The sequence below is a fragment of the Buteo buteo genome, chromosome 5 (assembly GCF_964188355.1).
Source record: "Buteo buteo chromosome 5, bButBut1.hap1.1, whole genome shotgun sequence".
Lineage (NCBI taxonomy): Eukaryota > Metazoa > Chordata > Aves > Accipitriformes > Accipitridae > Buteo > Buteo buteo.
In genome coordinates, this window is record NC_134175.1 from 33,586,428 (window position 1) to 33,614,018 (window position 27,591).

Genomic DNA, 27,591 nt, shown 5'->3' on the forward strand with positions numbered 1-27,591 from the left:
CTCCAGATGGGAATTAAAACAAAATTGCAGGACTCGGAGGGACTACCATAGAGCATGTGGGTGTTAGATAAAAAGGGTTTGTGAGGAAGTTGCTACAGTACTTAAACATACCGAGTCTGGCAGAGTACTGTCATGAAAACCTACTATACGCTTTATTACACTCTGCTTCAAAACACCTTAATTCCCTGTGAATTCTTTGTAAAGTCCAAGGAAAAAAAATAATGTTGCTACTAAATCACAGGAACTTTCTCTGCACCTTAGGCCTCTAAAATTTTCTCTGCTGAGTCATGTCATCTGACTGGTCACACAAGAATACATGTCAGCTTGTAGCTTGTCATGGAGCTGATTACAGATTTTTTTTTTGAACGAGCTGAAGCTAATGTGCTTAAACTATTAAACAAAAATGTCATATATGCTCTTTATGTGCACTTTGTTCTCCATATTAAATCATACGCATCATAGATCTTTAAGGACAAAATTACTGATGCACAGCACATGCACTCCTTTAACCACTGCAGTTTACCCTAGCAAAATATTATCAAATGTAAGCGTTCTTAAGACTATAGAAAGGAAATTAGCATGCTCCTTTCTTCTGCTATTTAGTTGTCATCTCAGGCTTTTTTTCCCCATAATGATTTAATCTTGTTCAAAATTTTGGATCCACATTCTATTGATGGGGCCCTCCAGTAACTGGATTAAGTTCCCAAAGTTATTTTTTGACTCCTGTAAATTTTACGTCCAGTAGTATTTCACAAAATTAATGACTGTCTCTAATTTTTTATTATTGCGTACTACTTCCTACATGTTTTTGTTTAAGATGTACATTTCTTTGTGTAGCTTGTCCTATGTTCACAAAGTATGTTTCTGCTGGAGACTGCCTGGTCTCAGCTCAAGATAACTGAGGGCTCTACAAACTCTAGACTTTCAGCACTGTAATTTCGCATCTTTTAATTAGCCTGGCCTCTTCCTATACCTCCACTGTAAGCCCAGCATGTTCTTTAACTGACTTATCCCCGTTTTGCTGACTTAGCACTCTTTCAGTAGCCTGCCCTCCCAGAGGAGAAAAAACGACTGCAGTAGCGAGGCCTCCTAAGTAACATGGCTATTGAAAAGCAACAACAAATAAGCAGGCTTTCGCCACACACCCTACAGAGAAAGCTTTCCTCATGCATTCAGGATAAACAAGTGTTTCGGAAATCCGGGGTCTCATAAATACGAGGCAGAAGTGCTCACTTTCTGAAGTTTCAAGCGAGGGACCGACCCGAGGAGCAGCCGCCGCCGCCCCCCTCACGCCGGGGCGCCCCAAGCCGCCGCCTCACAGCCCCGAGGCGGCGCCCGCCCTCCCGCCCGTACGAGGCCTCGGCACTCCTCCCGGCACCTGACCCCGATTCAACAGGTCTCTGTGCAGACACGGGGCCAAGCGGGGCGCCGGCGAGCCCGGCCCATAAGCTCACGCCTTTTCAAAACCCGTGGAGGTGCCGCGGGACCCTTCCGAGCCCACCTGAGAGGAGCCCGCGCCGGCGCCTGCTTGCCACCGCTCCTCGCCCGCCCGGGAAGAGCGAGACAGCCTGCCCGCCGCGCCTCTCCGCTCCCTCTCCCGGGGCCCGCGGGGCTCAGGCAGCAGCGGCGGCCCGCAGCAACTCGGCGGCGGCCGTGAGGGAAGCACCGCTCCTCCCCTGCGGCAGCCAGCGATGGACCGCGGCGGGCCGGAGCCGCCGCCGGCCGCCTCTCACCAGGTACTTGGGCTGAGATGAGCGGCGGCAGGGAGCGGTGAGGTGGGAGGCTCTCCGCCGCTCAGCGAGCCCGCCGGCGTTCACCTGACTTCGCTTTACTTTCCTCGGCCCGTCGCCGCGGGACGCTGGGAGCGGATGGGAGCGTGTGAACGTTTGAGGGGCTCCGTGGCAGGTTTTGGCGGGCTTTATGGCGAGCAGCTGCGGGAAGCCTCCCGGGCGGTCGGCACTTCAGCCCGGCTCCCCGGCTGTGCTGAGGCGCTGACAGCAGCTATGGCTTTTTCATCTCTGTTCGGTTTCCCCCTAATTCGTGTGAGGAAGAAAGGCTCATAGACACCACGCAGGGAAAAAAATGCAACCTGAGGGGCCTTATTCTTGTGAGGTAGGGGAGCTGTGGCTGCTTGGCGCAGTGTTTCTTGAGGACCAGAACTTGAGCACCCTATCTCATGGTGGGCACGCTGCTGTCAATGTGATAGTGAGTGGCCCTGGCTGTCTCATGGCCTGCAGCTAGTCCCTGGGAGAGGACCCTACAAGAGGCAAACGCATCCCGTTCACGTCTTCCGCAGCCTTCCACATTGCATAGCTCACTGGCATGCCTCCCAACAGGCATTCTCTCCCCGCCTGCAGTCCCAGTGCTCCTTCAAGGGTGCTAGTCTTCACACAGGAGCCATTTCACCTGTGTCACAATTTCTGTTGCCCTTGTCCTTTCTACCAAATCAAATGTGTCAAATTATGTTCATTTTCTTGTAACAACTGAAAAGAGAGAACTGGACTGTTCTAGTTCAGTGCAATTTCATGTGTACTGTGCTGTAAGTAGCAGAGAGCATTAAAATTTCAGGAGGGAATGACAGTGATGCTTCTGCTGCTCAAATCAGTGGTGAAATAAAATGTAGCACCTGTAAGTCTAGATGAGAAACAGCTGAGGGAGAATATTACCTATAAAACTGCATGTGATATGGAGAAGATAAGCAGGAATAGTGGTTGGTTTATCTGTGAGGATACAACAATTTTTGGGATGCTAAGTAGAAATATTTAATGGTAGATTCAGAACAAAGAAAAGTACCCGTCTCTTCATATGGTGCGTAATTAAGATGTCATATGACATTGCAGATGCTGAAAAGTATACATGGCTTCAAAAGGGGCAAATTGAAGGAACAATCTATTAAGGGATGTGGTGCATCAAAAATATATCTGCTTTGGGAAGTCTGGGTTATGCAAACTGAGGAAAGCTGGGACAGGAAAGTTATTTGCTAACTAGCTATTTTTCATGTTCTTATAGTCTTCCTTAGGTGCTTTCCATGGCCTCTTTCAGAAATGGGATACCAGGCTATACTGGCCTTTGATCTGAGCCAGTATCACTCTTCTTATGTTAGTATTGCTTAAAGATTAAAAGGTTCTGCTTAAATATGTAGCCCTCTTGGAAGCACTCTTGTGCGTGGCAGCTTCTACCACTATCTACAGATTACTTAGTTATATCAGTCATTTTTTCTTTTTTTCCAGGAGAATTGGTGCCAAGCATCTGAGTTTGTACTACCTGCTATGTATGTTAAGTAGGCTCCTGCATCCATGAAATGGTAGTTTTATTTTCATGGTAACTACACAATGTTTTGCTTTTGTAGAACACAGGTGGGCATTTTCTTCATTAAATGCATGCTCCTCTTTTGATTTAAAATACTGGCCTTCTAATGAGTGATTCTAAAATGTTCTCTGACAGCAGAGTGATGATCTGAGGACCATTTTATGCATGCTTATAAGGAAATGCTTTTTGAAGATAAAAACTTTAATTTTTGAAGCTACTGGCTACAAATTGTGCTTTGAAGTTTGGTTTGTACCAGACCTTCCCACATAAACTTCCTGGCACTAGACAATGTTATAGTGTTGTTAACTATTCGTAATGAACTAAACCATTGGATGACATACAAATATTTAAAATGCTGGATAAAACCTTGAAATAGAGCATCTTCAGATGTTGGCATACTTTACTAGCAACTCTTGAAATTGATTTCATTCCCCTGATTCGAGGGCCTATTTTTACTGACCAGTTGTATTAGCCAAAATGTTTTCAAAAATACTTGATTCACTTTTCTGCCTTTGGAACATGACTAAAAAGCTCTTTGTTTAACAGCCTACCTCTGAGTTTATATATGTTTCTGTCCTTCCACTTATTTTTTTTCAGAGAAGAATTAATTACAGAAGATTATGGGTCAGACTTATACGGGAATTAGATGCCTAATGCCCCTTTGATTTCTCACTGAAAAAAAAGGGGATTTAGTTATCAAAATACCTCTACAAATCTGAGTCTATGACAATTTTTTTTGATCTTGACTAGACTGTGTGTAAAATCTTTGTGCTCACCTATTTTTCTCATGTATAATGTTATCATTGTCTTCCTGAAATAGGTAGAAACAGATGACCAAACAGCCCTTGTTAATAAGCCCAAGAACAAAGGAGGAAACAGTGATCTGGCATCAGCTGGATTTAACATTATCAACTCTATCATAGGATCAGGCATTATAGGTAAGTATACTTTTCTTCACCACCCTGTGTTCAGCCTTGTTTATACGTGTATGACTATCCAGTTTGGAGAATAATACTGTCGTCTTACTTTCTGCTGCTGTTCCTAAAGATTTTTCCCTATTTTTATTTGCTTACTATGCAAAAATGCAGAGGTGTCAGCTGAGATCACATCTCACAGTGGTAAATACCCTACCACCTCTTTGCCATAATGATCAGAGAGAACTGGTTGGGCAGGTGCTGATGGAACTTCATACCTAGGCAACACTTTGTCCACTAAAAATCATCTTTCTGAGCTTATTAAGCATGCTGGTCCAATTTGGGCGATAGCATTTTTATTAATCTGAATATTTTTTTATTTTGGTCATCACAAGTATTTGGAAAGGTTCTTCTATAATCTCTGCTTTTTTTATTTACAGGATTGCCATATTCAATGAAGGAAGCTGGTTTTCCACTAGGAGTACTGCTTTTATTTGGGGTTGCCTATATCACAGGTACTCTAAAAGAAGTTTCTGTTGTAAAGTGAAAATTAGTCTTGCAATGTTTAGCTGATCTTGAGCTTAATGTTACCTTAAACAAGTATATCTATGACAATAAAAATGACAAATTTTTTCCTTACATCACTAATTCCTTGAGCAGATTAGTAAAAGTAGAGAATTATACCATACAACATATAAAGCTGCTTTTTGTGTGCAGTTTATTTTCGTAAAGCCTAGTTTCTTAGACTAGGTCAAGGTGACATTTGGAAGAATAGCTCTTATTTGTGCCTCATAATCACCTGTTGTAGTCCACTGTTTTTACCCTAATTAAGTGACTGATCCTTGAGTGGGTTGTATGTCACTTCTTTTAAACATACCACAGAATGAAAACTTTTGGTTGTACTATGATTTTGAATATTTTAGTTAATTATGATTCATCAAAAAAAATTGATTTACCTTCAAAAAGGGGCAAGTTGTGAAATCACATGATAAATAAACTTAAACATAAGTAAATCCATTGCCATCAGAGGAGAATTTTTGTAAGGACTCTGTGGGTTCAAGTCTTAAAATGGCATGAATGGCACAAATTATGTTACCCATACGCTGAGCAGCAGTTGATGCTTTTCATTGCTTATAATATTATTTAAGGGTCTGCATAAGTGATTGATGTTTGACTAGAGGGGAATATAACATAAGGAATATGTTCAATATGCATGGAAAATTTTCTCTACGGCTGATAGCAAAATACATTAATGAAATTGTATCATAAACATAGCTCAGAAATTTCAGTTACTTTCCTGATTTTTCCTTTGCATTTCTAAGTATTCTGAAGACTTTATAGCCATAGGCCCAGAACTTGTGAATTAAACTCAGCATTTTATTATCTTAAAGATGTGGCTCAATATATCTTGCACAAGCAAATCATAACTATAGTTACAACTTTTTGACTTGTAGCATTTAAAGTACAGGCTAAGTATATAACATTAGCATTTATTTTCCATAGTTTTTACTGAATAATTGGCAAATAGCTGTTTGAAAAGTATGCTGAAAAGTATTTCATTTTGGGGGATGTTTTTGAATTATGCTGGGTGTAGTTCTAGATTGACAGACATATACAATTTTAGGTCATTTAATGATAAATCTTTTTCAAGTTCTGTGAGTGTAAAATCCCTTGCTAAAAAGACTTAATATTTCTTGTACAAGATCAGCTCAGTATGCAACATAATTGATAATGAACAATTCTGTATTTCTGTTTTTGTCTGCTCCCAATTATAGTGTGAGTATATATTATGTAAGAATTGCATATGCGAATCTCTGGATTGGCTTTCACATTAACAAATGCTAGAGATCTTTGTAAAGACACTGAAAATTTTGTAATTTTAGTAATTCCCAGAAGATAATAAACACTGATACTGTTCACAGAAAGGAACTGTTCCTATCGCAGCATAGATTACAAGCTAAGTGAAAGCCAGATGAGGAATAGACGAGGTCTAGCTACTATCTGTCAAGACATCTGCACTAAGGTAATAAATTCTGTGCTGTACCTAATCTGGACTGAAAAATCCCATGGTGCTCAAATGAATACTAAAGCATAGCTTGACATAACAGCAATATTTTGAACTGTGCTTCATAAAAAGTTGAGGTTCAATCTAGGAGTAATTTCGCTTTGACATCAGCTCTATCTCAAGGCACATTGCTTCATGGTTTTGCAGATAAATCACTTTGTGCGTGTTTTATTTTAAAAGTATCCAATAATAATGTTTATAATATTTTTATCATAAACAATGGAGAAGACACAAAATACTAACCAGGCTTTATCTTTCACAAACTTAGAAAAATAGCTGAGTAAAGTGATTGAGAGTTCTAGAACCATGACACAGACGGTACTCGCATTTTACCCCCTTTCAGGATATAATCAAAGGCTTCATCCATTCAGGAAGCCTCTGCATTATAATTGAATTTTCCTTTTTTTGGTGCTCATAACAGTTCTCATTCTCTTTGACCATACTGAAAACCAATGAAAATGAGTCTGTTTCTGCTGTCCCTAAGAGGGAAAGCTGGAATTTCCTTCCAATATGAGCCTGTAACTCCTGGGTTTGGTGGATTGAGATCCTGTGCAAGATTTCTCATCCCTGGTCTTCCCAGTGCCAGTGTTTTCCTTTTTGCAGACTTTTTTTTAAGGAGTAAAAAAGATGAAAAGTAACCAACCGCAAGTTGACTCATACTGTCTTTAACAGTTATTCTATATTTTAACAGATTATTCCATTATATTACTGATCAAAGGAGGAAACCTCTCCGGTACCAACACCTATCAAGAGCTGGTCAGAAAAACATATGGTCTTGTAGGTTATCTAATTCTTTCAACTCTTCAATTTTTATATCCATTTATTGGTAAGATCACATAAAATATAAATGTTTAAGTTTTATAAATAACAAGGTTTTTCACATTTCCTCATTCTTTCACTGGTTATATATTAAGAACTCTGTAAAGAATATACTGTATATGCCTCTTTCCTATTAAAAAAAAATAAATTACTTGGTGTCTTCTGAAGAACTACTGAGGAAGAATTCAATGAATTGGAGGACCAGAATAATAGAAATTAACTTAAATGTAATAGCAGAGAAATTCATGATCACACACTTAATGACAAAAGTAGCTATGAGAAATAGCAAAGAAGAGGTTCTGTTCTAGAATGAATAACAGAGCACAAAGTTGATGTGCCTGAAGCAAAAGGAAAATATGACTTTAGAACTATATTGAATTAATATTTTTCCAAAGATGTAGTATTACTGTCATTGGAGAAGCCACTGAGCAGATCTTGCTTGAATATTATGTGCAGTTATTGTTCTTCAAAAGCATTAATTCAGGCTCATAACCAATGAGCTGCTAGGAAATTGGGCAGTCAAGACCCCTTTGAAGAAGAAATAGTAAAAGAACAAACAGGTATAATCTGGGCAGGAACTAATTAGACCAGAAGTTTAAAATGAAGTGATATTCTGAATCTGTCCCCTACAGTAGTAACATAATTAAATCAAATCTTAAATAAGCTTGGTATTTTCACACATGGGGCTGCAAGAGGTGGTGACTTGAGATACCAAGAGTCTGGACTCTGACCGCAGAGTCCCAGATCAAAATTCCTACTTTGGGAATAATCAATCTGAATTTATTACAGATAGCCAAAATTTTTAAGGGAGTCAAGTTACTGTTACTGCAGGCAACAATGTTACACATGTTGACTTAAAGAGTATAATTACTACTTCATAAAGAATATGGAAAAGAATTGTAAAGATCTCAGTCCTTACCCTGGAACCAGTTATGCGTATGTATGTGCTTGAATTTATTTCTATAAGTAGTGTTAATGACTTACAATTTCACAACAGTGAATATTTATGCATTAGTTAAGGACAATACCAGTATGTAGGCTGTCTAAATGGTGAAGACCACATGAGTATATAAATATATTTTGTGTGTATATATGCACACACATGCACACATATACACACTTCTAGCGTAGAGTAAGATAAGAATGAAATATGAATGTTAAGGCCACAGTTCTTATTAACGAGAGGAAGGAATGGAATTCAATAGCTAATATCTTCATCTATTTTCTCCTCCGTTCTTCTGGTTTAAAGTTTTTGCTAACTTTTTACATGAGCTAGAAAGTCCTGTGCACTTGATTGCAGGATTGATTGTTAGGCTAACATGGGAATAGAAACTAAATAGAAACAAGAATTTGAAAATAAACTGGCAAAGAATTGCTGTTAGAAACAAACAATTTTAAAAAGTGTATTTTTCATCTTCTGAAGTAAGTTTATATGGCAAGTCAGCACGATGGCCTTGCTTACTGGACTGGATTCTTGCTGAGGTTGTACCTGTTAAAAAAAAAAAAAAAGATAGGAAATAAAGGAGAGTGTTGAAGAAGTTTTTTAAATTTTGTTTTAAACCTAAAACTTGAGAAGTTGTTGGTGCTAGCCAGAATTCATACAAGAGGGGTAGTGGCATATAATCCTGAAGTCTACAAAATATGTGTATTAAATGCTTATCAGATATTTCATATTTGACTTGTACTAACAAAAAATTTTATTTTCTTTAAGCTATGATCAGTTACAACATAATAACAGGAGATACTTTAACTAAAGTTTTTCAGAGAATTCCTGGAGGTAAGATGCATTGAAAAATTCAGAACAGGGCAAATGTATTGGGGTATAGCATAAGTGTTTAGGGATTACCTGTTACTTTGCTTTTAAATTACTCTTAAATGTAGTTCAAGTTAAGAACTTGAAGCATATTTGTATGAGTGTGTTTTGGTGAGTTGTTTTTTTTTTTAAGTCTTTCTCAAATAAAACCTATGAATCCTAGTCCTTGGTTATCCTTGGACTCAGTGTCAGTGAAGAGACCACATGCTTCAATGAAATACTAAGCAAATAGAAGGAATCTTCCACAGTGGTATATTTACAAGGTCATCGTATCTGTCATCTTTTTTAGATATTTCTTATAATAATCATTTGAATACTGAACCTGCACTTCATCTAGTGAATAATTCTGGATTACTTGCAAATAATATAATGGATTTAATCCTTACTTAAATATATCTCTAATAGTTGGTCATGGACTCCATATGTAACTTCCAGTTCTCTTAGATACTCACTGCAAAACCAGATGTGGCACTTGGAGCTTTTTAATTCATGCATTTGTTACCCTTCCTCTGCTGTAAGTTTTCACAGCAGAATCAGTGGAGCAATTTGTGTGCATGTTTGCCATCTACTTTAGCACAAAGTTAAAACATTCTTCAGTGGGAAATTAAACTAAAAAGAACATGTCTGCAATGAAGTGGAAGTTAGTATTTGTATGAACTGTTTGATTTCCACAAGAGAACTATGATTTTTAGCAGGTGAAGCCTGCAAGGTGTGGATGGAGTTTTAACTGTCTCACTCTGTTCTGTGAATACCTGATCAGGTTGATAGTGATAGTGAATGTCTAATAATTTATATACAATATGACTTCTGTAATAGGAGGAACCCCCAGCATGGCACATCTTTTCACTGGCTGGTAGAATGCCTGCCTGGAAAGAGGTGGGAAAGCATTATAAACTCCCAAAGAATAGAGGGAACTGAACACAGACTTTCCATGTCAATTGCTAGTCACTTTCCAGCCGTAATCATTCAGCAAGCTTTCATTCAAGCCCATGATTCATGGTAGCCTGACTGAAACTGAGATATGTTTTATTTTAAGTTGTCATTGGCTTGAAAAAAACTACCAGTTGTACAAATAAATCCCACTGATTGCAGGGAGTATTATAACATTATTGTTGCCTTCACATGATAATCTGTATTTTGCAAGTGGAAGCCAGCTGACAGCAAGAAAGGAGGTGCTCAAAAGAAACCTCAAAATTAACTTATTTAGGGTCATTCTTTAAGAATTTGCTTATCTTCAACAGCACAGTAATTGATGTCAACACACAGTGTCAAAAAATCCTTGAGTAAGTGGCAGAAAGAAGTAACAGAATGCTTTACTTGACCCAGGCATGATGAAAGAAATACTAATCTATATGTAGAAATGCCAGGCTTCCAAAGTTTGGTATAATATATCCCATATGTTAAGCATTTGGTTTGAATTTGCAGAATTCTTGTGATTATGTACATGCTGTGTATGGCTTCCTCAAGGTTAGTTAATGCCTAGTCTTTATTTCAGTGTTACTTAGCTTGAGTAAAGGAGATAAAAGCCTGATCAACATCAGAGTTTGTTACTCCTAGCCTTTCAAATATAACTAATTTGTTCCTCATGTCAGTCTCTTAGAGAAATAAATTGTTTTCTTTTTTGCTTTAGTTGGACCAGATAATGTGCTTACTGACCGTCACTTCATAATTCTTCTTACCACCATCGTCTTTACCTTGCCTATATCTTTATATCGAGACATAGCAAAACTGGGAAAGGTAAATCATAATAGCAGTTGATTTTTGGTTTACTTTTCTGTATGCCATTAGAAAATAAGTGTCAGTCATAACTTAATGTATTTGAACTCATTTACATCTGGCTAGAGCATGTTAAATATTTTAAAAGTTCAGACTGTCTTCTATCCTAAGAAAGATCAGAAAACTTAGAATAGTTTAAGCAAAACTTTGGTCTCCATATGAATTGCTGGAGTTTTTCCATCTACTGCTAGTAGAACTTAAATCTTGTAAACACCGGGTGATACAGGCCTGATCTTGAAATGCTGAGCACTGTTGATTAGAAATGTTTAAATGGGAATATCACTTAAAATTAGACAAAGAGTTGCAATTGGCTAGTTACTCAAAAAGAATAGCAAATTAAAAGATGATGATATAGGACAAGCTTTCTAATTATAAGTATTTGATCTGATATTTAGAACTTTACTTGGTTGTTAATTATTCTTAGAAAAAAAAGTGCATTATACATTATGCTGCTTAATAAGAGGACAACCTTTCAGCAGCTTACTGACTGAAGTCATGTTTTTACCTTTACAGGTATCGCTTATTTCTCTGATTTTAACCATTGTCATCTTGGTTATTGTAATGGTGAGAACAGTAACATTCAGTCCGGAAGTGTGAGTATTCTTGCACTTGCTGCAAAGTGAATTTTTGATCATATGTAATCTGTTATTTCACTATTACATATAGGTGCATAGTTTTGGAACATGGCTGTTTTGGGAGAGACAGATAATTGAAAAAATAAACCTGTATTAACGGTAATACAAAATGAACTGCTAAAACATACTTTATCTCTTTTTTTTTTCTTCTATTGCACATAAGCAAATTTAGAAAAAGTCTCAAAAAACCTACAAGTTAATTGGAAATTGCAGGTGGTATGGCTAATAGCAGGTGGCTCCTGAATGGGCCTGTGAGGTTGTTTGTCATTTGAGAAATCTTTAATTTTGTCCATTATTGTCAGACAGCTGATATTGAAAATCTTAAAATAGATAGTATCTTAGGAATATTTCTTTTTCTGTTAATATAATGATTTCATAATAAAAACTGAATACAAATAATGAAAAGAAAAAAGAGAACACAATAATAAAAACTTTATTCTGTCAATTGAGAAAACAATATAAGTATGCAAAACTGTTTTCCAGCACTCATACTGTGAAAGGTAGTATTTAACATTGGACATTGGAGTGTTCTAGACAATTTAGTACACATGTGGCAATATTTTTATAATTATATTGCAACGAAGTGTTATGAATCTATTATCTTTACTTATGGCCTAGAAGGTCTGCCTTTTTCCTTATCCTTTAAATGTGAAAATATATTAATGTGGTGGGTACTGAATGCTTATTTATCTACTGGAATAGTTTTATATAGTATTTCTGATGTTTCTTGAAGGAATGGATTTTTCCACCATGATTTTCAGCAGTGTTACGCATAATTGTTAATTTGTCTTACTGCTATGGTACTTGGGTTAGTTGCAGGATATTCATGTTTAATGCTAGGAAGATGGCTAGAACAGCAGTTTCTAAGGTTGTACCAGATGATGTTGTCTATCATCCATAAAATGATGCCCTCAGAACAGTGTGGGACTTGCCCCCCCCGCCATCTTGCTGAAGCAGCGTGTTTTTCATGCTGTGTGTTAAAGGGGTATTTGAAAGGGTAATCTCAAAATCCCCTGTCAAAAAAGAAAGAATGGTTGTATATAATGGTTAAATATATATACATATATATAATCTATCTAATGGTTACCGATGACCTTGTTACTAGGGTGACATTTCTTCTCAATGGTTGTGATGCATTGAAAAATATGGAAGGCATGGTTTTATTTTTTCTTACAATAAGTAATGTTGGGTTTTGAGTGATTCTTGAAGTTTTGCTTTTTAATTCTTTAGAAACTTCCGTTTTTGCCTTTACACTATTGTTTTCAAAATGCATCTAGCAAGCTGATAAACTGTTAATCAGATTTTTTTTGCCTCACAAACATTCTATCAATGTCTATTTTTAATATTTTTACTATTTGTATTTTACAGTTAGAAATAGACATATACTTTATTAAAATCCTCTTCTAATATTTTGTTAATGGTATAATGGTATGCCATCTCTTTTTATACAATGAGAATAAAGAACACTAATACATTTTAATATGGCTCTCATCATAGTGTTATAACAAGTGAAACAAATAACGCATTTACTGTAAACCCTTATGAAAATACAATAGAAGTTGGTGTTTTCAAAGAGATGTAAAAAATCATTATTATGAAACAGTGCTTAGATCTGTCATATAGGAAAAGAATTTGTACAATCCTAGATAAAGGCTTGATAGGGCCAAGAGACAATATTTAATCCCTACCATTGTTACACTTCAGAACTGATTGTATGCCTGTCATTGATGACAGTTGATTGTCCAGTTTGTTCTTGGCAATTCCGTGATTTCCCATTCCAGTTCTTAACTAGACTTTTGTTACGAATTCTTCCTAAATGTGTATTGTATGTCTCTTACTGGATTTCATGTTGGTTGCTTTTTGGCCTAACCACAGTGGACATGGACAGCAAACTGTTCATTCTTTTTCAAATGCTTAACAAACACCTATAAAGAGCTGTGATTTGTTCCCCTTTGGTGATCCTTTCTATAGACTAAACACAGTTCCTTCAGTGTTTCTCTTGCTTGTTATTTCCTGTGCTATTGATCATTCTCAATGGCTGCCTTAAGTTCTCTGCAAATTAAAGTGAGATGGTGGTGCCCCAACTGCCTGTGGCGTTCCCATTGAGGAGCAGAGAAGAATGCAGAGTGTCTTGAGGTCCCTTTCAACTGCATCTCTCGGGGATTGCCACACTCCTGTTTATGTAACCTAGTTTGATGTTTGTGTCTTCGGAAAGTAGCATGATGTTGTGGACATGCCTTGAGTTTTCAGTGTAATAGAAGCACCAGGCCTTTCTCTGCAGAAATGTGAGCTGGCAATTTTTCCTTTCTTTTACTCTGTTTTCATGAAGTGTGGGGTTTTCTTATCCCTCCCTCCTCTGTTCTCGTGAAGCCTTTTCCCTCCGAATAACTGTAGAATTTGTCATTACAGAATTGAATACTGCTTTATCAGATGATTTCTCCATTTACTGACATATTTATGATTTTCTTTTTTCACCCTGTTCTCTAGCATGCTTGTGTTAACTGCACATTTCATGCTTTCTGCTAAGGATGCTTCTTACTTTTTGTTTCATCATTCAAGTTACTGCTCAGTACATTCAGAAGTGCTGCACTCAGGTCAGGTTCCACTGGAATCCTGTTTGGTTATCTTCCCACTTTGATAATTACTCTCTCACTTACCTTTACATTTTTCAAAGTGAAGATTGCTTCCCTTTGAGAGGTACAACAAGATTATCTGGGGATGATAAAACTGTCTTTCTGCTTAAATTCAATCCATGTTCCAGTTGAAAATGGTATCTATTATTTGGACAACAGAAAATATTATCTTTCCTAGAAACCTTCTGCAATGTGTTAGACAACTTTATTACTGTTTTTAATGATTTGATATGCTTGAAACTGTAGGTTGAAAAACAGCAATTATAAGTCTTTGGAGTATTGCTTTTTTTTTTTTTTTTTTTGTTGCTTTGGGAGTGGGGCTGGTTGTTCAGGGACATTGTAGGGATGTTATTTTCTTGTTAGTTCTCAGGAAAAAAAATAATGTATTTATGATGAGGGATTACTTGGTTTAATTTATTTCCTCTTATGACAAATATGAAACTCGAGTACTTTTTTCCCCAGTTTTGCTTTTGATTAATATCATCCATATGATTATTGTTGACTGAAGGACATAATAAACCTGCAGATAAAATCCAGGGTTTTTTAAAATTTTGGACCCAGAGTTTAATCTCAAGTTTAAGATAATTTTGATAATCCATTCTTTACTTTATTTCCACCTGCTAATAGCTGGGTGTTTTTCTACTGTGATCAAAAACAATGTGTTAGAATTATCTCAAACTGAATGTGCAGCATGTAAATACTGCATAGAATAACTTCATGCTTCAAAGCTGAAAATAACATTCATTGCTGTAAAAAGCAATATTTTATATAGCTTATGAAGATGGATCTTTTTAATTTGGTGTTCTTTTGGAAAGAATGTCATGATGTCAGTGTCTGCATAATACATATATCTCTCGGAAAAACTTCAAGATTATCTGCTACACATAAATAGGATGTGAGAATTACTCAGCTGGCAGCTGATCACAGGGATGAAACACCAAGTGGTCAGGAAAATAACTTGAAAGTAGAAAGTTGATTCTTTCTTTCATATAAATAATCCAATAGTAAGCAAGATAAAATTTAATGTGTGATGAAATTAAAAAATAAAACTAAGCTACTGCATATTTACAGAACTCCTAAGTAGTTCATTAAGGAAGAAAGAGGAGTTAAAGCAGCTGTAATTAAGTGGGGCTGACATAGTTTTGCCTCGTCTGTGCTTTTTAACAACCAAGATGACTGATTAATATAAAATTCAAGGCTGATGTGAGCATTACTCATTTTCTTTCCATTATATTGATTTAAATTATATTCAGCATCTATAAACTTTTTCAGTGTCTCTAAACTTAAAGATTAAACAAAAACTCAAAAAGGTGTTTTACCTTAGAGTAGGCTTGAATTGAAATTTTACAATTAATTTCCTAAATATCTAAATCATTGAATTAAACTTGAATTAATCTGCCATGTGTTCTTGGATTATTTTGATAACTGCTGGTTTGCACCTAAACTTGGCAGTTTGTCACTGATCTTCAGTCCAAAACAATGGAACTCTTTTGCTCATTCAAGCATGTAGCACCCCTGTCAAACATATGACTTTGCTTCCTCTCTAGAAATTAACTTTTTTTTTTTCTTCAGTCAGTGTTTCATACCTGTGAGCTGGGTTCAGATCAGGGATGTATGTTTCTCTTGCCCTCCTTAAAGATATTTTGCTTCTGATGCACTCTGTTGCTGTATTATATTTGGCAGCATTTCTACATAAATGACAGAAAAGATTTTTTGCATAACATGGATCTTAAGCTGGGCAATATTATACTGTAAATGTTTTACAAGAAGTAGAAGATATGCTGTTTTAGACCACCAAACAAATTTGCCCAACTCTTATGTCATGATCTGGATGTGAAATACCTTTTACCCCGTTAGGAGGTCTAACCTTTGCCTGGCTCATTTGTTCTTTTCATTTTCCCCTGTTCTTATGTAGGTAAACACGAATATTTTCAAAACTTTTTTAAACTCACTAGCACGGTTATTGTGCTATACTTTCCCTTAAGTTTACCGAAGACTGAGTAGAGTCTTATTTTCTTAACCTCTAGGCTTTCTTCATTGCTAGGCTTCACTACCTTCCTAAGGACAGTTCTTATTGTCAGTCTGTCTTGCTGTTGTCTGAATTTCAGCTGAGATTTTTTTCCCATCTGGGATCTCCCTTGGAATGTCTTTTTTTTCAATCTTTTATTATTTTTCTTCCAAGGATCACAGTTTTATTACCTCTCAGCTTTTACTTTGTGTTACGACTTCTGCTATGTGTGATAGACGGTACAGCTCTCAACAAGTACATTTAGTATCACAAACATATTTCTTCTGTTAACTTTCGTTGTGTTTTATCTAACTACTTCTCCTTCTCCAGCATGAAAAAAACTTTGTGTTCATGCAGGCATAACCTGTGTTTTATACACTGAGTCAGGAGCAGTAAGCTAGCTGGTTTTGTCATTCATGGATATTTGCAGCTACTGCTATTCTTGTATGAGCAGCAGTTAAAATCTTCCCCTAACAATTCCTAACAAGAATGTAGGTCAAACTGGTTAGAACAAAGGTCTGTCTCAAAAAAAAAAAAAAAAAAAAAATATATCCATCTTGAACAGTAGCATCAGGATTGAAAAAGCAGAACAGGTATAGTCTTACCTGGTATGCTTGTGACAGACTCTATCAGCCTGTGTATGCATCTGCCTACACAGACATATATTTATATGAATGTATGTATGTTTACCTTGACACTTGATACTTGATATTTCCATTGGGTACCCTTTGTCTTGTAAGTCATTTTAAGTGATTGTTCACTGTATGGCTCTTCCATAAATAACAGCTACTGTTTCCTGACACAGTTTTCTCTTTCCCAGTCTGAAGTCTTATTTTATATGGACACTTTCATGTCACCTGCACCCTTTTCCAGGAGCTTTGCATAAGTCTGTATGTCCTGTATGCAGACTGGACTTGAGGGTGATTTGTTGTTGATACAGTGAGAACTCTAGAGCTGTTGACTCTTGGTTCTAAACAGTCAGAAATGAAATTTCTTACTGTGTTGCTTTCAATTAGTTTATGTACCACATCTGTGCGAGATCCATCTATTCCCATGGTATGAAAATGTTTTTCAAAACACATGCAGCAGTATTTGACTTACTGTAAGGAATAGTCACATACTGTTGCATATGTCATCTGTACCAGCGTGCATTGTATGACATTGCAATCTGCTGGTAGTGTTCAAATCATGAATCTGAAATTCTTCCTCAGTTCTGCAACTAGAGTGGAAGGAATTTATCTTCTTAGGCTGCTAAATAAGCAGGATTTTGTTCTTTTGGACACCCCCCCACCCCACCACCCCCCCCAGTAATACTCCTAATGTGATTTGTTATTCATCCATAAAGCAAAGCTGTATTTTGGTCTGTTGCATATTGCTAGCGCATAAGCGAATGCTGTGCAGGGGGAAAACTAGCTCCTGTGATTTTTATTATTTTTTTTTTAAATTGATTGTTTGGCCACTTTCTTCAAAATGTTACAACTGAAATTCACATGCTTTCTACATTCCATTTTTTAAATTCCTGTTTGTAGGAGCTTATAATATAGCTATACTGTTGCACAAGATGTACCGTTTTCACAGAAATTAAATGGTGTTTCAGACAAAAGCATTTTTTATTTCTGTGCATTTTAAAAATATTTTGGTTTATAGATAATCTAAGTGTTAATTATTAATAGAAAAGGAGGTGAGGAGACTTCCACAAATTCTGTTGTCAAAGAATAATATAAAAAAAAAAAAATTCATTCTGCATGTTTGATATCAAAGCTGACCTCTAGTGGTTACAGAATGGAACAGTTGTAATGTTAGCTTTCTGTATTCTATTTTTATTTTGAAATTTTATTGATTTTTTTTTTTCCCCCAATCAGATGTGAAGTTTTCTTGAAAAATAATGCATTTAAAATTATGAATATGAATTGTCCACAGACATCTCTAGTGGTTTGCAATCAGTGGCATCAGGTTATGGGAGACTACTCTATATAAGGAACTACAGCAGCTGTAGCAGGTCAGAATTCCTGTTTCACAAGAGAAATGCCAGATATCTATATTTCATCCATAGTATTTCTTACATCTACATGCTGAGTCTGAGAATGTTTTAGGAGGGCCATACTCAGCTGCATAAGTCTAGAAGCAGTATGTTACAGTAGTCAAGTCAATATACTGCATCTGAGGACAAAAATGAACTTGACTTTGATGCTCCGGTTCTGTTCACTTAAAGTTAAGCTTAGCAGCCACAGCTTAAGAGCTGAAAAGGTGCTCTGAGTCTGAACTAAATGTGCATTAGATACTGTAAAACTGGTTTTTTAATATGGAAAAGGTAGGATTGACTATTTGAGCTCTCAAGAAATAGTAAGATAATGAGTCCTGAAAGGGGAAACAGCTACATATTTTTTGTCTTCTTTTTCTTTTTAGGGGGTGGGGATGGAGTTTAAACATTTGAAAGCAATGAAACCTAGCATAGCGTGTGCCATTACAGCTGTCAAAACCAGCTAGTTATCACCAGATAGAGGGAGAGAAAAAGCTGCCATTACCTTCACAGAACTGATGTCAGTGTGTGATGTCAGAGTGCTGTACTGCTTTCTAGGGCAGTAGGAAAATAGCAGCTAAGGCCTCAGGTGGCAGCAGCTTTCCCTCTAAATAAAAACAGAACAATCAAATGTGGCAGCAGCCAACTTTTTAAGAGCAAGCTTCCTTATGCTGTTCCTTTGTCTGTGCTTCAGTATTACAAATATAATAAACTGGCTTGTGAATTTCATTTATTATTTTTAGCAAAGTGTAGTTCCAGAAAGGATGTTTCATGTCCTTCCCCTTTCCTTCACTTTGGCTCTTTATTCAGAGAGGAAGTTCATGCATCAAATGGATTTTAACAAAGTTCCCTGATGGTTTTCTGTGGTCCTCCTTTAAGAATTACAATCACCAAAGGTTCAAAATTGTGGGCATATCTTAGAGGAGCAGATGTGGGGGATATTCCATTCTTGCCTGTTAATAAAAGTCTCTATATACTCTCTTATGCTTTAATTTATCACTCCTTTGGGAACTAGCAGAATGCCTTTACTATGAGGAATAGTTAGAACAGGTGTAAAGAAAGGCAAACTGCCTCACTTGATTTGTAGCCTAGGAAAAAAGCATTTCTAGACTGCATGGATTACATGTTCAAATTCAAAGGAAGAATTTGTCTCTAAATAGTCAGAAGAGATTTTGGGTTGAGATATCCTTACTTAGAATCAGTAAAAGCTTCTATCTTGCCTGTTGGTGTTTCTTGGTATATGATGACTTGAAGAGTTTATTTACAAAAGTGGTCACTGAAACAGGCTGACATTTTTGGCTGTAAAAACTGATTACAGAAATATTTCAGTCAAAACAAGGGACATGAGAAGGGTATCTCCCTAGTTTTGACTTATTGTTGATGAACACTGTGGCCTACTTTAGAGAGTTCTGGAGATCTGACTAGCAGTTCTGAGTATAAGTTATTTTTAATAACTGGTAGTTGAAAAGAGGATAATCTATTAAAACAAATGTCTGTTTTAGTCCCAAATCAGAAAATGCATGGATATTTGCAAAATCAAATGCAGTACAAGCCGTTGGGGTGATGTCATTTGGTAAGTAATTTTTTCAATATTCAGATCAACTGTAAGAAATTATTTAATATTTGGATCTAGAAATTGCATTTTTTAATTTTTTAATATTCATGTTAAGCTGATTTAGGAAAAAAAATTAAATTGACGGAGTCATCTATATGAATTTAATTGTTATGGTTTAAGACATTATCCCCATCCATTGCCCATCTGCCTTTAGAGGCTATTGCCACTGTAGCAGAGACAGTGGTGTGGCATGTGAATCCAGCTCAACTGCCTGGGTCATCTTAAAACACCTGCACCAACAGGGTTAGTCTGATAAACTGAGGAGGCTGTGATCATTCTGTGTTCTCTTAGATAACCTCTAACAGAAAAATCTTAGACTGCAATGCATACATTTGCTAGAGAGGGCCTGTTGCTTCCCATTTCTCACAATGAATCATTCAGGTGAGTCTCAACTCTCCTCCATTAACCTCATTCTAAAATCTGTTCTTGCCTGCAGGGTCTGGTATATTACTTCTTGTTAACGCTGCGATAATCTGAGGCCTCCCAATGCTTGCTGCTGCCTAAAATGGATGTTATAGGAAGTCTGAAAGCAGCAAATGTCTCTGTGAATTTAAAAAAAAAAAATCTCAGAATTGCTATTGAGTTCTTAAGCAAAAGAAAAGTAGGAAGAGGAAATAGAGGTGGAATGGAGGTGTGGAGGGTGGGAAACAGCATGGCATTTTAGGATAATGTAAATGGAATAATCTCAAGATGAATATAAACCTTCATCAAATCAAATAATTAAGTGAAAGTTCAAGCCATTTATCTTTGCCACTCATTGCAGGATTAATGTTTGTATTTAATATGAGTGGCTTCAAACTGTGCTGTGTCTCTCCTACCTTGGAATATACACTCTGTAAACTTATTTTACATGCCTGAATTCATACATTTGCTTTAACTGTCATGTCTGTTTCAGCATTCATCTGCAACCATAACAGCTTTTTAATATATGGGTCTCTGGAAGAACCCACATTAAAGAACTGGTCTCGAGTCACACATGTGTCTGTCTCACTCGCCGTTGTTATCAGTGTAGTGTTTGCTGCGTGTGGATATATGACTTTTACAGGATACACGGAAGGTAAACTGCTCGACCCCCTCAATTTTGTTGCTTGCTGTAATCCTTACATTTCCACCTTTCTGTCTGACTTTTGCTGTTAATATCTTAGTATGATTTTGGCAGTTTTACAATCACTATGTTTGGACAGAATTCGTTAGGACAGTCTTTGTAGTTACCCAAAAACCAAAACAGGATACAAAGATGTTAGCTATGTGCTAACAGGCATCAGATTCCCAAGCGTAAGCCTCACAGGTGAAAGTCCCCTTTGAATACTTCCATAATCAAAATACTTCTGAGGACTAGACATCTATAACTTAGCCAAATGGTTCACTATCAGAGAGCAGTACGAACAAAAATTGCCTTGATTTTTCTACAGGGTGCCTGGCATATATTTCTATACATTCTCCTGTATCTTTTCCTGTCTATGCTAATATAGCGTCCTAGCTCTGACTTAGAGATATTTCGTATCTTTGTAACAGCGTATTCTGGTGTAACTAATCCTACTGTCACCTCTGTGGGTATATGAATATGTGTATAAGTATAAATATATATAATCAATGTTACATCATACTGTTTAACATCATTTTGTTGAAGTAGAAAAGGTGCTTTCAGAAGAACAAGGCAAATTTGTTCAGTGCGTTAGCTTCATCGGGGAAAAATACACATTTCATAAGCAAGCAGATTTTCTGTTATTTAATAGTGCTGTTCCAAATTGTAGAAGGCAGCTTCCAAGCTTTTTCCTTTCCTGATGAGCAGCAGCATGTAGTTGAGAACAGAGGAATAGTAGGATGGGGGTTACTGGTTGATCTGTCCTTTTTTCCTGCTTCCAGTGCTGTTTATGCAGAATAACTTACTGTCCTAGATGCAACTGGAGCTAGACTAAGTGCAAACTGGCTGAGATATTTCGAGTATAGAAAGCTCTAACTGCAGGTATCCCTCAGCATATGACTCTACTGTAAGCAGGTTCTGTCTTACCTTTTGTCTCCCTTGTCAAAATCTTTTGGCTGTTTTCTCTGAAAGTACACCTTATTGCTTCTTCAGTGCCATTGTGATCCTAAAAGTCGTAAATCATAAGATGGTATAGTAAATGGGTAGAAAAGACCTGATAGCTGATCACTGTCTTGCAGTGTCTCTTGTGCCTCAGAGATCATTATTCCAGATTCTTTGTGGTAAACACTAAGCAAAATGGTGATTTGATTATCTAGCAATGCTTTTGTTGTTAGATGTAAGATTTGCAAGGCAATAATCCATATGTTTATAATGGGCTTTCAGGGTCAGAATATTTAAAATCCTGCAGTTTACCATCTCTGACTAAATACTATCAGGGAAATGCAGTTCTTCAGAGGTAACTCCCTGGTCTTCCTTGTGTAACTGTTGTTGTTCTAGGCATTACATTTTTAAAGGAAATGTTATCTTTTACATACCAACTTTCTTTCTGAATCTGTCACATATTTATTTAAATAAGCACCAGCATCTTGTACAAAATCTGTGCTAAGGGGAATATAACAGATTAAAAACTCTGTGTGTATGTTAACATATTTTTGAAAAGTAAATGCTACTTGAAATAAAAACACTGCTACTAGCAGGATAAGGTGGAAGTTCCTCCTGAATGTAATTCGTCACTGTAACTACAGTTTCTTGACATGTGTCAGGAGAGGGGATCAGAAAGTCTCAATTACTCCAGTAACTCCAGTAACTTACACTTCAGTTTGCAAATAGGCAAATTACATGAAGTTCAAACTAATTGATGTTTTGCTATGCCTCAGGAGATATATTTGAAAACTACTGTAGAGATGACAACTTTGCTACATTTGGAAGGTTTTGTTATGGAGTTACTGTAATTCTGACCTTCCCCCTTGAATGTTTTGTGACCAGAGAGGTAAGAATTTATTACATTCTCCTTTCAACAATGTTGATATATATTAATAATATTCTCACATTATTAATACATATTGTAGCTGAATTCAATGCTTAATCTGTAATAAAAATCAGCATATCCTATCCTGCTACATGCAATGAGTATGAAGTACTAGTACTGCTTAGATTCTGACAATATAATGTTGTATTACATTTATTATAATATTATCCAATATTATATTAATAATTACTTCATAATATCAGGACTTCTTAAAAGTCCAAGTTTGGCATAAATGCCAGTGGTGGTGTTATATTGAGAATAGGCAAAAATAGCATATTTATCATGCTTACTAGTTGTGCTTTGTGAAAGTATCTCCATCTAGAAAATCCATCTGTTCAATAAATAATTGTGAGTGGGTTTTATTCTATACTGGGCAAATGAGAAGAAAGTAATAATACCCTAAATCCTGCAGGTATAACTAAGTCAGTCTTACAAGTGTTTTGCAATTTTAGTAATGCTTGTTATGATTTATTTTTGGAAGCGGGTGAAGATGTTTTCTTGAAGCAAGATAGGTAAAGTTCAATCAGTATATTCTTACCCATTCTTTTAGTTTCCTAAGGTTAGAAGATTTGGAATAAGCTGTTTGTTAACATAAAGAGCAAAATCAAGGTTTAAAATTGTGGTTCTGTTTCAGGTGATTGCCAATGTGTTTTTCCATGGGAACCTCTCAACAGTTTTCCATATTGTTGTGACAGTAGTTATCATTGCTGTGGCGACTGGTGTGTCATTAGTGTATGATTGCCTTGGAATAGTTTTAGAGCTGAATGTAAGTGAACCTGTATACTCTTTTATTTAATAGATCACTCTTTTTATAAAACAGAACTCTGCAAAATCCACAGCTCTACTGAAAATCTTATGTAATTTGACACAGTAGTCAGTAGAAATGTTAGCAGGAAAAAAAGTATTCACTGCTTCAAAATCAGATAATTAAAGAGAAAGCAAGTTCAGGGTGTAAAGTTCATATGGTTGGGAAGGGCTTTTAGAACAGTTCTGGAGATATGGCAAGACTTACCTCATGTATTTAAACTGCAGTGGAAATCACCAAAATACTCATCCGAACTGTATTGCAGGACTGAATCTAGCATTTCTTTCTCTAATCCCTGCTTCTGATGAAGTTGGCAAATTACCAAACACTGGGGCAGATCCTAATGACTGCCTTGTGCCAAAGGGGCAAAAAACAAAGGGGGGTGGGGAGGAAGAAAGAAAGAACCAGTAGTAGTGAGACCACAGAGATAGTAACTGGAATTTTTCCCTGCTTTGGACTTAGCAAGGAGCAAAACTGAGTAATTTCATAACCTGAGTGTATGATTTTTAGGAGGAAACTGCTTTGCCGGTAAACATTCCTGTGTCTGGTATCACCTCATAGCAGAGATGGAGCTTACCAGGCAGGCCACACAAGGCACTTACTGCCTTGAACCAGTTTTAACACAAGTGTATGTAACTCTTTTGGTTAGCTGGAACTTCCACGTAGTCTACTTGAGTCCTAGACTACTAGTTAGCAAAGTAGGTTTACCAGATTAAGTCAGTCTGGTTTGGCACAGAATGTACATTTAATCAAAGGGAATATTAAAAAAAAATAAACAATAGTCTTCATTTATCATAAAATCATAGAATGGTTTTGTTTGGAAGGGACCTTAAAGATCATCTAGTTCCAACCCCCTGCCATGGGCAGGGACATCTTCCACTGGACCAGGTTGCTCAACCATCCAACCTGGCCTTGAACACTTCCAGGGACGGGGCATCTACCACCTCTCTGGGCAACCTGTTCTAGTGCCTCACCACCCGCACAGTGAAGAACTTCCTTACATCTAATCTAAATCTACCCTCTTTCAGTTTAAAGCCAATACCCCTTGTCCTATCACTACATGCCCTTGTAAAAAGTCCCTCTCTAGCTTTCCTGTAGGCCCCTTTAAGTACTGGAAGGTTGCTATAAGATCTCCCTGGAGCCTTCTCTTCTCCAGGCTGAACAACCCCAACTCTCTCAGCCTGTCCTCATAAGAGAGGTGCTCCAGCCCTCTGATCATCTTCATGGCCCTCCTCTGGACTCGCTCCAACAGGTCCATTTCCTTCTTATGTTGGAGGCCCCAGAGCTGAACGCAATACTCCAGCTGGGGTCTCACAAGAGCAGAGTAGAGTGGGAGAATCACCTTCCTCTACCTGCTGGTCATGCTTCTTTTGATGCAGCCCAGGATATGGTTGGCTTTCTGGGCTGCAAACACATATTGGTGGGTCATGTTGAGCTTCTTGTCAACCAACACTCCCAAGTCCTACTCCTCAGGGCTGCTCTCCATCCATTCTCCACCCAGCCTGTATTTGTGCTGGGGATTGCCCTGACCCATGTGCAGGACCTTGCACTTGGCCTTGTTGAACTTCAACAGTCTTGATATCCACCAGTAGAGAAATATGAATAGGCAGTCTGTATATGTGAAAATAAGATGATCTGTCTTCTCAGAAGGCTTTCTGTCCAGCAGAAGAGCTTTTGGCTCTTCACCACAGAGACCATTTGCTGCTGTTTCTCTGACTCTGCTTACTTTTTTCCTGCTTTCTGGTTTTAAAACAAAACACAAGCCATTGTGTTTGCCCTGGGATAATTCCCCAAGGAAACCATTCAGTCATACAGGTATCAAGGGCAGGGTCCACAGATTTTGCTGTGCTGTTCTTTTACTGGGTTGCTGGTTTGTGTTGCTTCACATACAAGAGTCTCAGTTTTTATGAAGAAGATACTTTGTGCATGTGCCTATTTTTGATGTCTGTACTGTTCATTGTTAACAGGTTCTACCACAAAAATATACAAAAGTTTGTACAAACAATGATGCAAAGATATTCAGCAGGCTGGATTACTACCTCACCATAATTAAGTTGAAACATAGTGTTTGTTAAGTATGTGACAAAGTAAATGTTCAACTTTTTCTGCATAAAAATGCTTTCTTTTGGCATGTAGGTCAAGTTAATCTGCCGTGGCTTTACTATAAAAAGCATTTAAGAAGGTGCTTTTTATCTGTCCCTATCTAAGAGAGCATTTAAAGAGGAGCTGAATTTTTAATAAGAGAGGAGGTTCTACTCTCTCAAAGGGAGCTTTGCTTTCATAGTGAAGTCAACCTAAATCAGGTCATAAATGTAGAAATTGATCAGAATTCTTTGAACTGCTACATTATGTTTTCACTTTTTTTTATTTTTTTAGGCAGTATTATATCTAGACTCCTACATGGAACAATCTTAAATATTTTAAGTCAGTTACAGTATTGCAGAACTATTATGTTTGGACTTTTACTGTACTTCTATAGCTGAGAAACTTCTGGTAATCAGATTTAATAGTACTTGCAACATAAAATATTCTGTATCAACAAAGCAAAAGCATTTAAATAAATCTGAACTTTTTCAAATATTTTTACAGATATTTTTGTAAGTTATTTGTGACTTTGAAAAGAAAGTTTACCATATAGTAACACTGGAAAAGGCCTCTATTCTCTGGCTTTACTGTTGCATCAACCTAATCACAACCATTTTAAAATTTAGGTTTTTCATTTTCACATCTAAATATACATGCTTATGAGGGTTTTTTCTATTGTTGTTTCCCACACACAGGGAGTTCTGAGTGCTACCCCACTTGTTTTTATCATCCCAACAGCGTGTTATCTAAGGCTGTCCAAAGAACGATGGAACCATTCAGATAACCTCATATCCTGCCTGATTCTTGCTGTCGGTGTGCTAGTGATGACAGTTGGGTTTGTTTTGACTATCTTGCATCCCCAGGAATGTAGCCATGGAAAAGAAATGTTCTATTGCTTCCCTAGTAATGTTTCTTTTCACAACAGTACACTTCCACCATAGGTAGCACATCAATCTCCAGACTAGATCAGGTACCTCTCGCAGCAAGCCATACATGCCAGTTTAAAGGAGAGTGGAACAAAGAGCTTTCATTTTGATAGGCACTAAGAATTTTAAACTGTATAACTGTATTTACACACTTGGTTTTATGCTGCCATCCTTTTCCCAATAAGACTTAAGTTTTAGCTGTTGAAACAGAAATTCTCAGAGGTGCCTTTCAGTAGACATTACTTTAATAACTTGCAAACCTATCAAAAAAAGCTGCATTTTTTTTAATTTAGTCTGCAGTGTTGTTTAAAAGCTATAAATGAAATGTTTAGGAGTGTAAACATCTCCCATGTATTATTGCTGTCATTTAGTTTTTATTAATTTTATAATCTTTTAATGTATATTTATTAGTACACTATATTATGGGGTTTTTTGAAGGCCTGAAAAAAAAGTATGTCTGGGTTTCTCTCTGTGTATTAAACTACTGCTGTTAAATTGAAAGACCCCTGTTAATTCTGTCTTTGATTTTGCAATAACTGTCCTTTAGTGCTGAAAGCATCCCTTGTACTGGCTCTTGAGTCAAGGGCAATTTTGTATTCTGACTGAACTGTAACTGATACAATTCAACTGTAACTGTTACAATTTGTCGTCTTCTAATTAAAAGATATTGCATGAATAAATCCACACAGGTGAATTTAAAAAGATTCAAGTAAATGGTATTTGTAAAAATTTCAAGATTGACAGAGAAGAAAATGATGTATGTAACTTAATTCTTACATTTATAACCCTATTTACTATTTCTGAAACTGGATTGAAACATTGCAATATGCCAGGCATGTGCAGCTTGAGCAAATTCTGTAAGAAAGTATTCTAAAATTGGTTATCATTCTAGTCCTCTGATTCTTTTAACACATGGCTATTGATTTTGTCATGGTTTGTTAAATTTTGGTGATTTGTTATGTTCTCCAAAGTTCATTTAACATTAAGGATTCATGTATATGTATGTTAAGATATACATCTGCATATATAAAAATACATGCACACACATGCCTAAAGAATATGAGTAATTAGAAGTTGAGAATTAGTAATATAAGTATCCTCTGTATCAGTACTGGGATTTTGAAAATGTTTTGTTATCAAATCGAACTGTGTACTTTGAATTAGTTTTTGCATTATTGTGGTCGTTGTGGTTCCTTTTGCCAACCATTCCTTGA

General features: G+C 36.8%; 1 protein-coding gene across 2 annotated transcripts; it reads left to right on the forward strand.

Moving 5' to 3' along the window:
- Positions 1–4,663: 4,663 nt before the first annotated feature.
- Positions 4,664–26,450, forward strand: SLC38A11 (solute carrier family 38 member 11). Of its 2 annotated transcripts, XM_075029335.1 has the most exons (10): positions 4,664–4,738; positions 6,980–7,114; positions 8,819–8,884; positions 10,551–10,657; positions 11,210–11,289; positions 19,495–19,565; positions 20,503–20,664; positions 22,410–22,522; positions 23,196–23,327; positions 26,147–26,450. In XM_075029335.1, exons 1-10 carry the CDS (start codon positions 4,678–4,680, stop codon positions 26,390–26,392), a joined length of 1,173 nt encoding a protein of 390 aa, XP_074885436.1. In that variant the 5' UTR covers positions 4,664–4,677; the 3' UTR covers positions 26,393–26,450. The 2 variants fall into 2 exon arrangements, with proteins under 2 accessions (XP_074885436.1, XP_074885438.1); XM_075029337.1 differs by lacking the exon at positions 8,819–8,884 and having other exon boundaries at positions 4,678–4,738.
- The last annotated feature ends 1,141 nt before the right edge of the window (positions 26,451–27,591 follow it).

What these genes read in the sequence shown, in the direction of transcription:
- SLC38A11 (XM_075029335.1), top strand. Translation starts at nt 4,678, where the DNA reads ATGAAGGAAGCTGGTTTTCCACTAGGAGTACTGCTTTTATTTGGGGTT. An exon ending in GTAACATTCAGTCCGGAAGT is followed by an intron (nt 11,290 to 19,494) that starts GTGAGTATTCTT and finishes TGTCTGTTTTAG; the next exon opens with TCCCAAATCAGAAAATGCAT. An exon ending in CGTTGGGGTGATGTCATTTG is followed by an intron (nt 19,566 to 20,502) that starts GTAAGTAATTTT and finishes TGTCTGTTTCAG; the next exon opens with CATTCATCTGCAACCATAAC.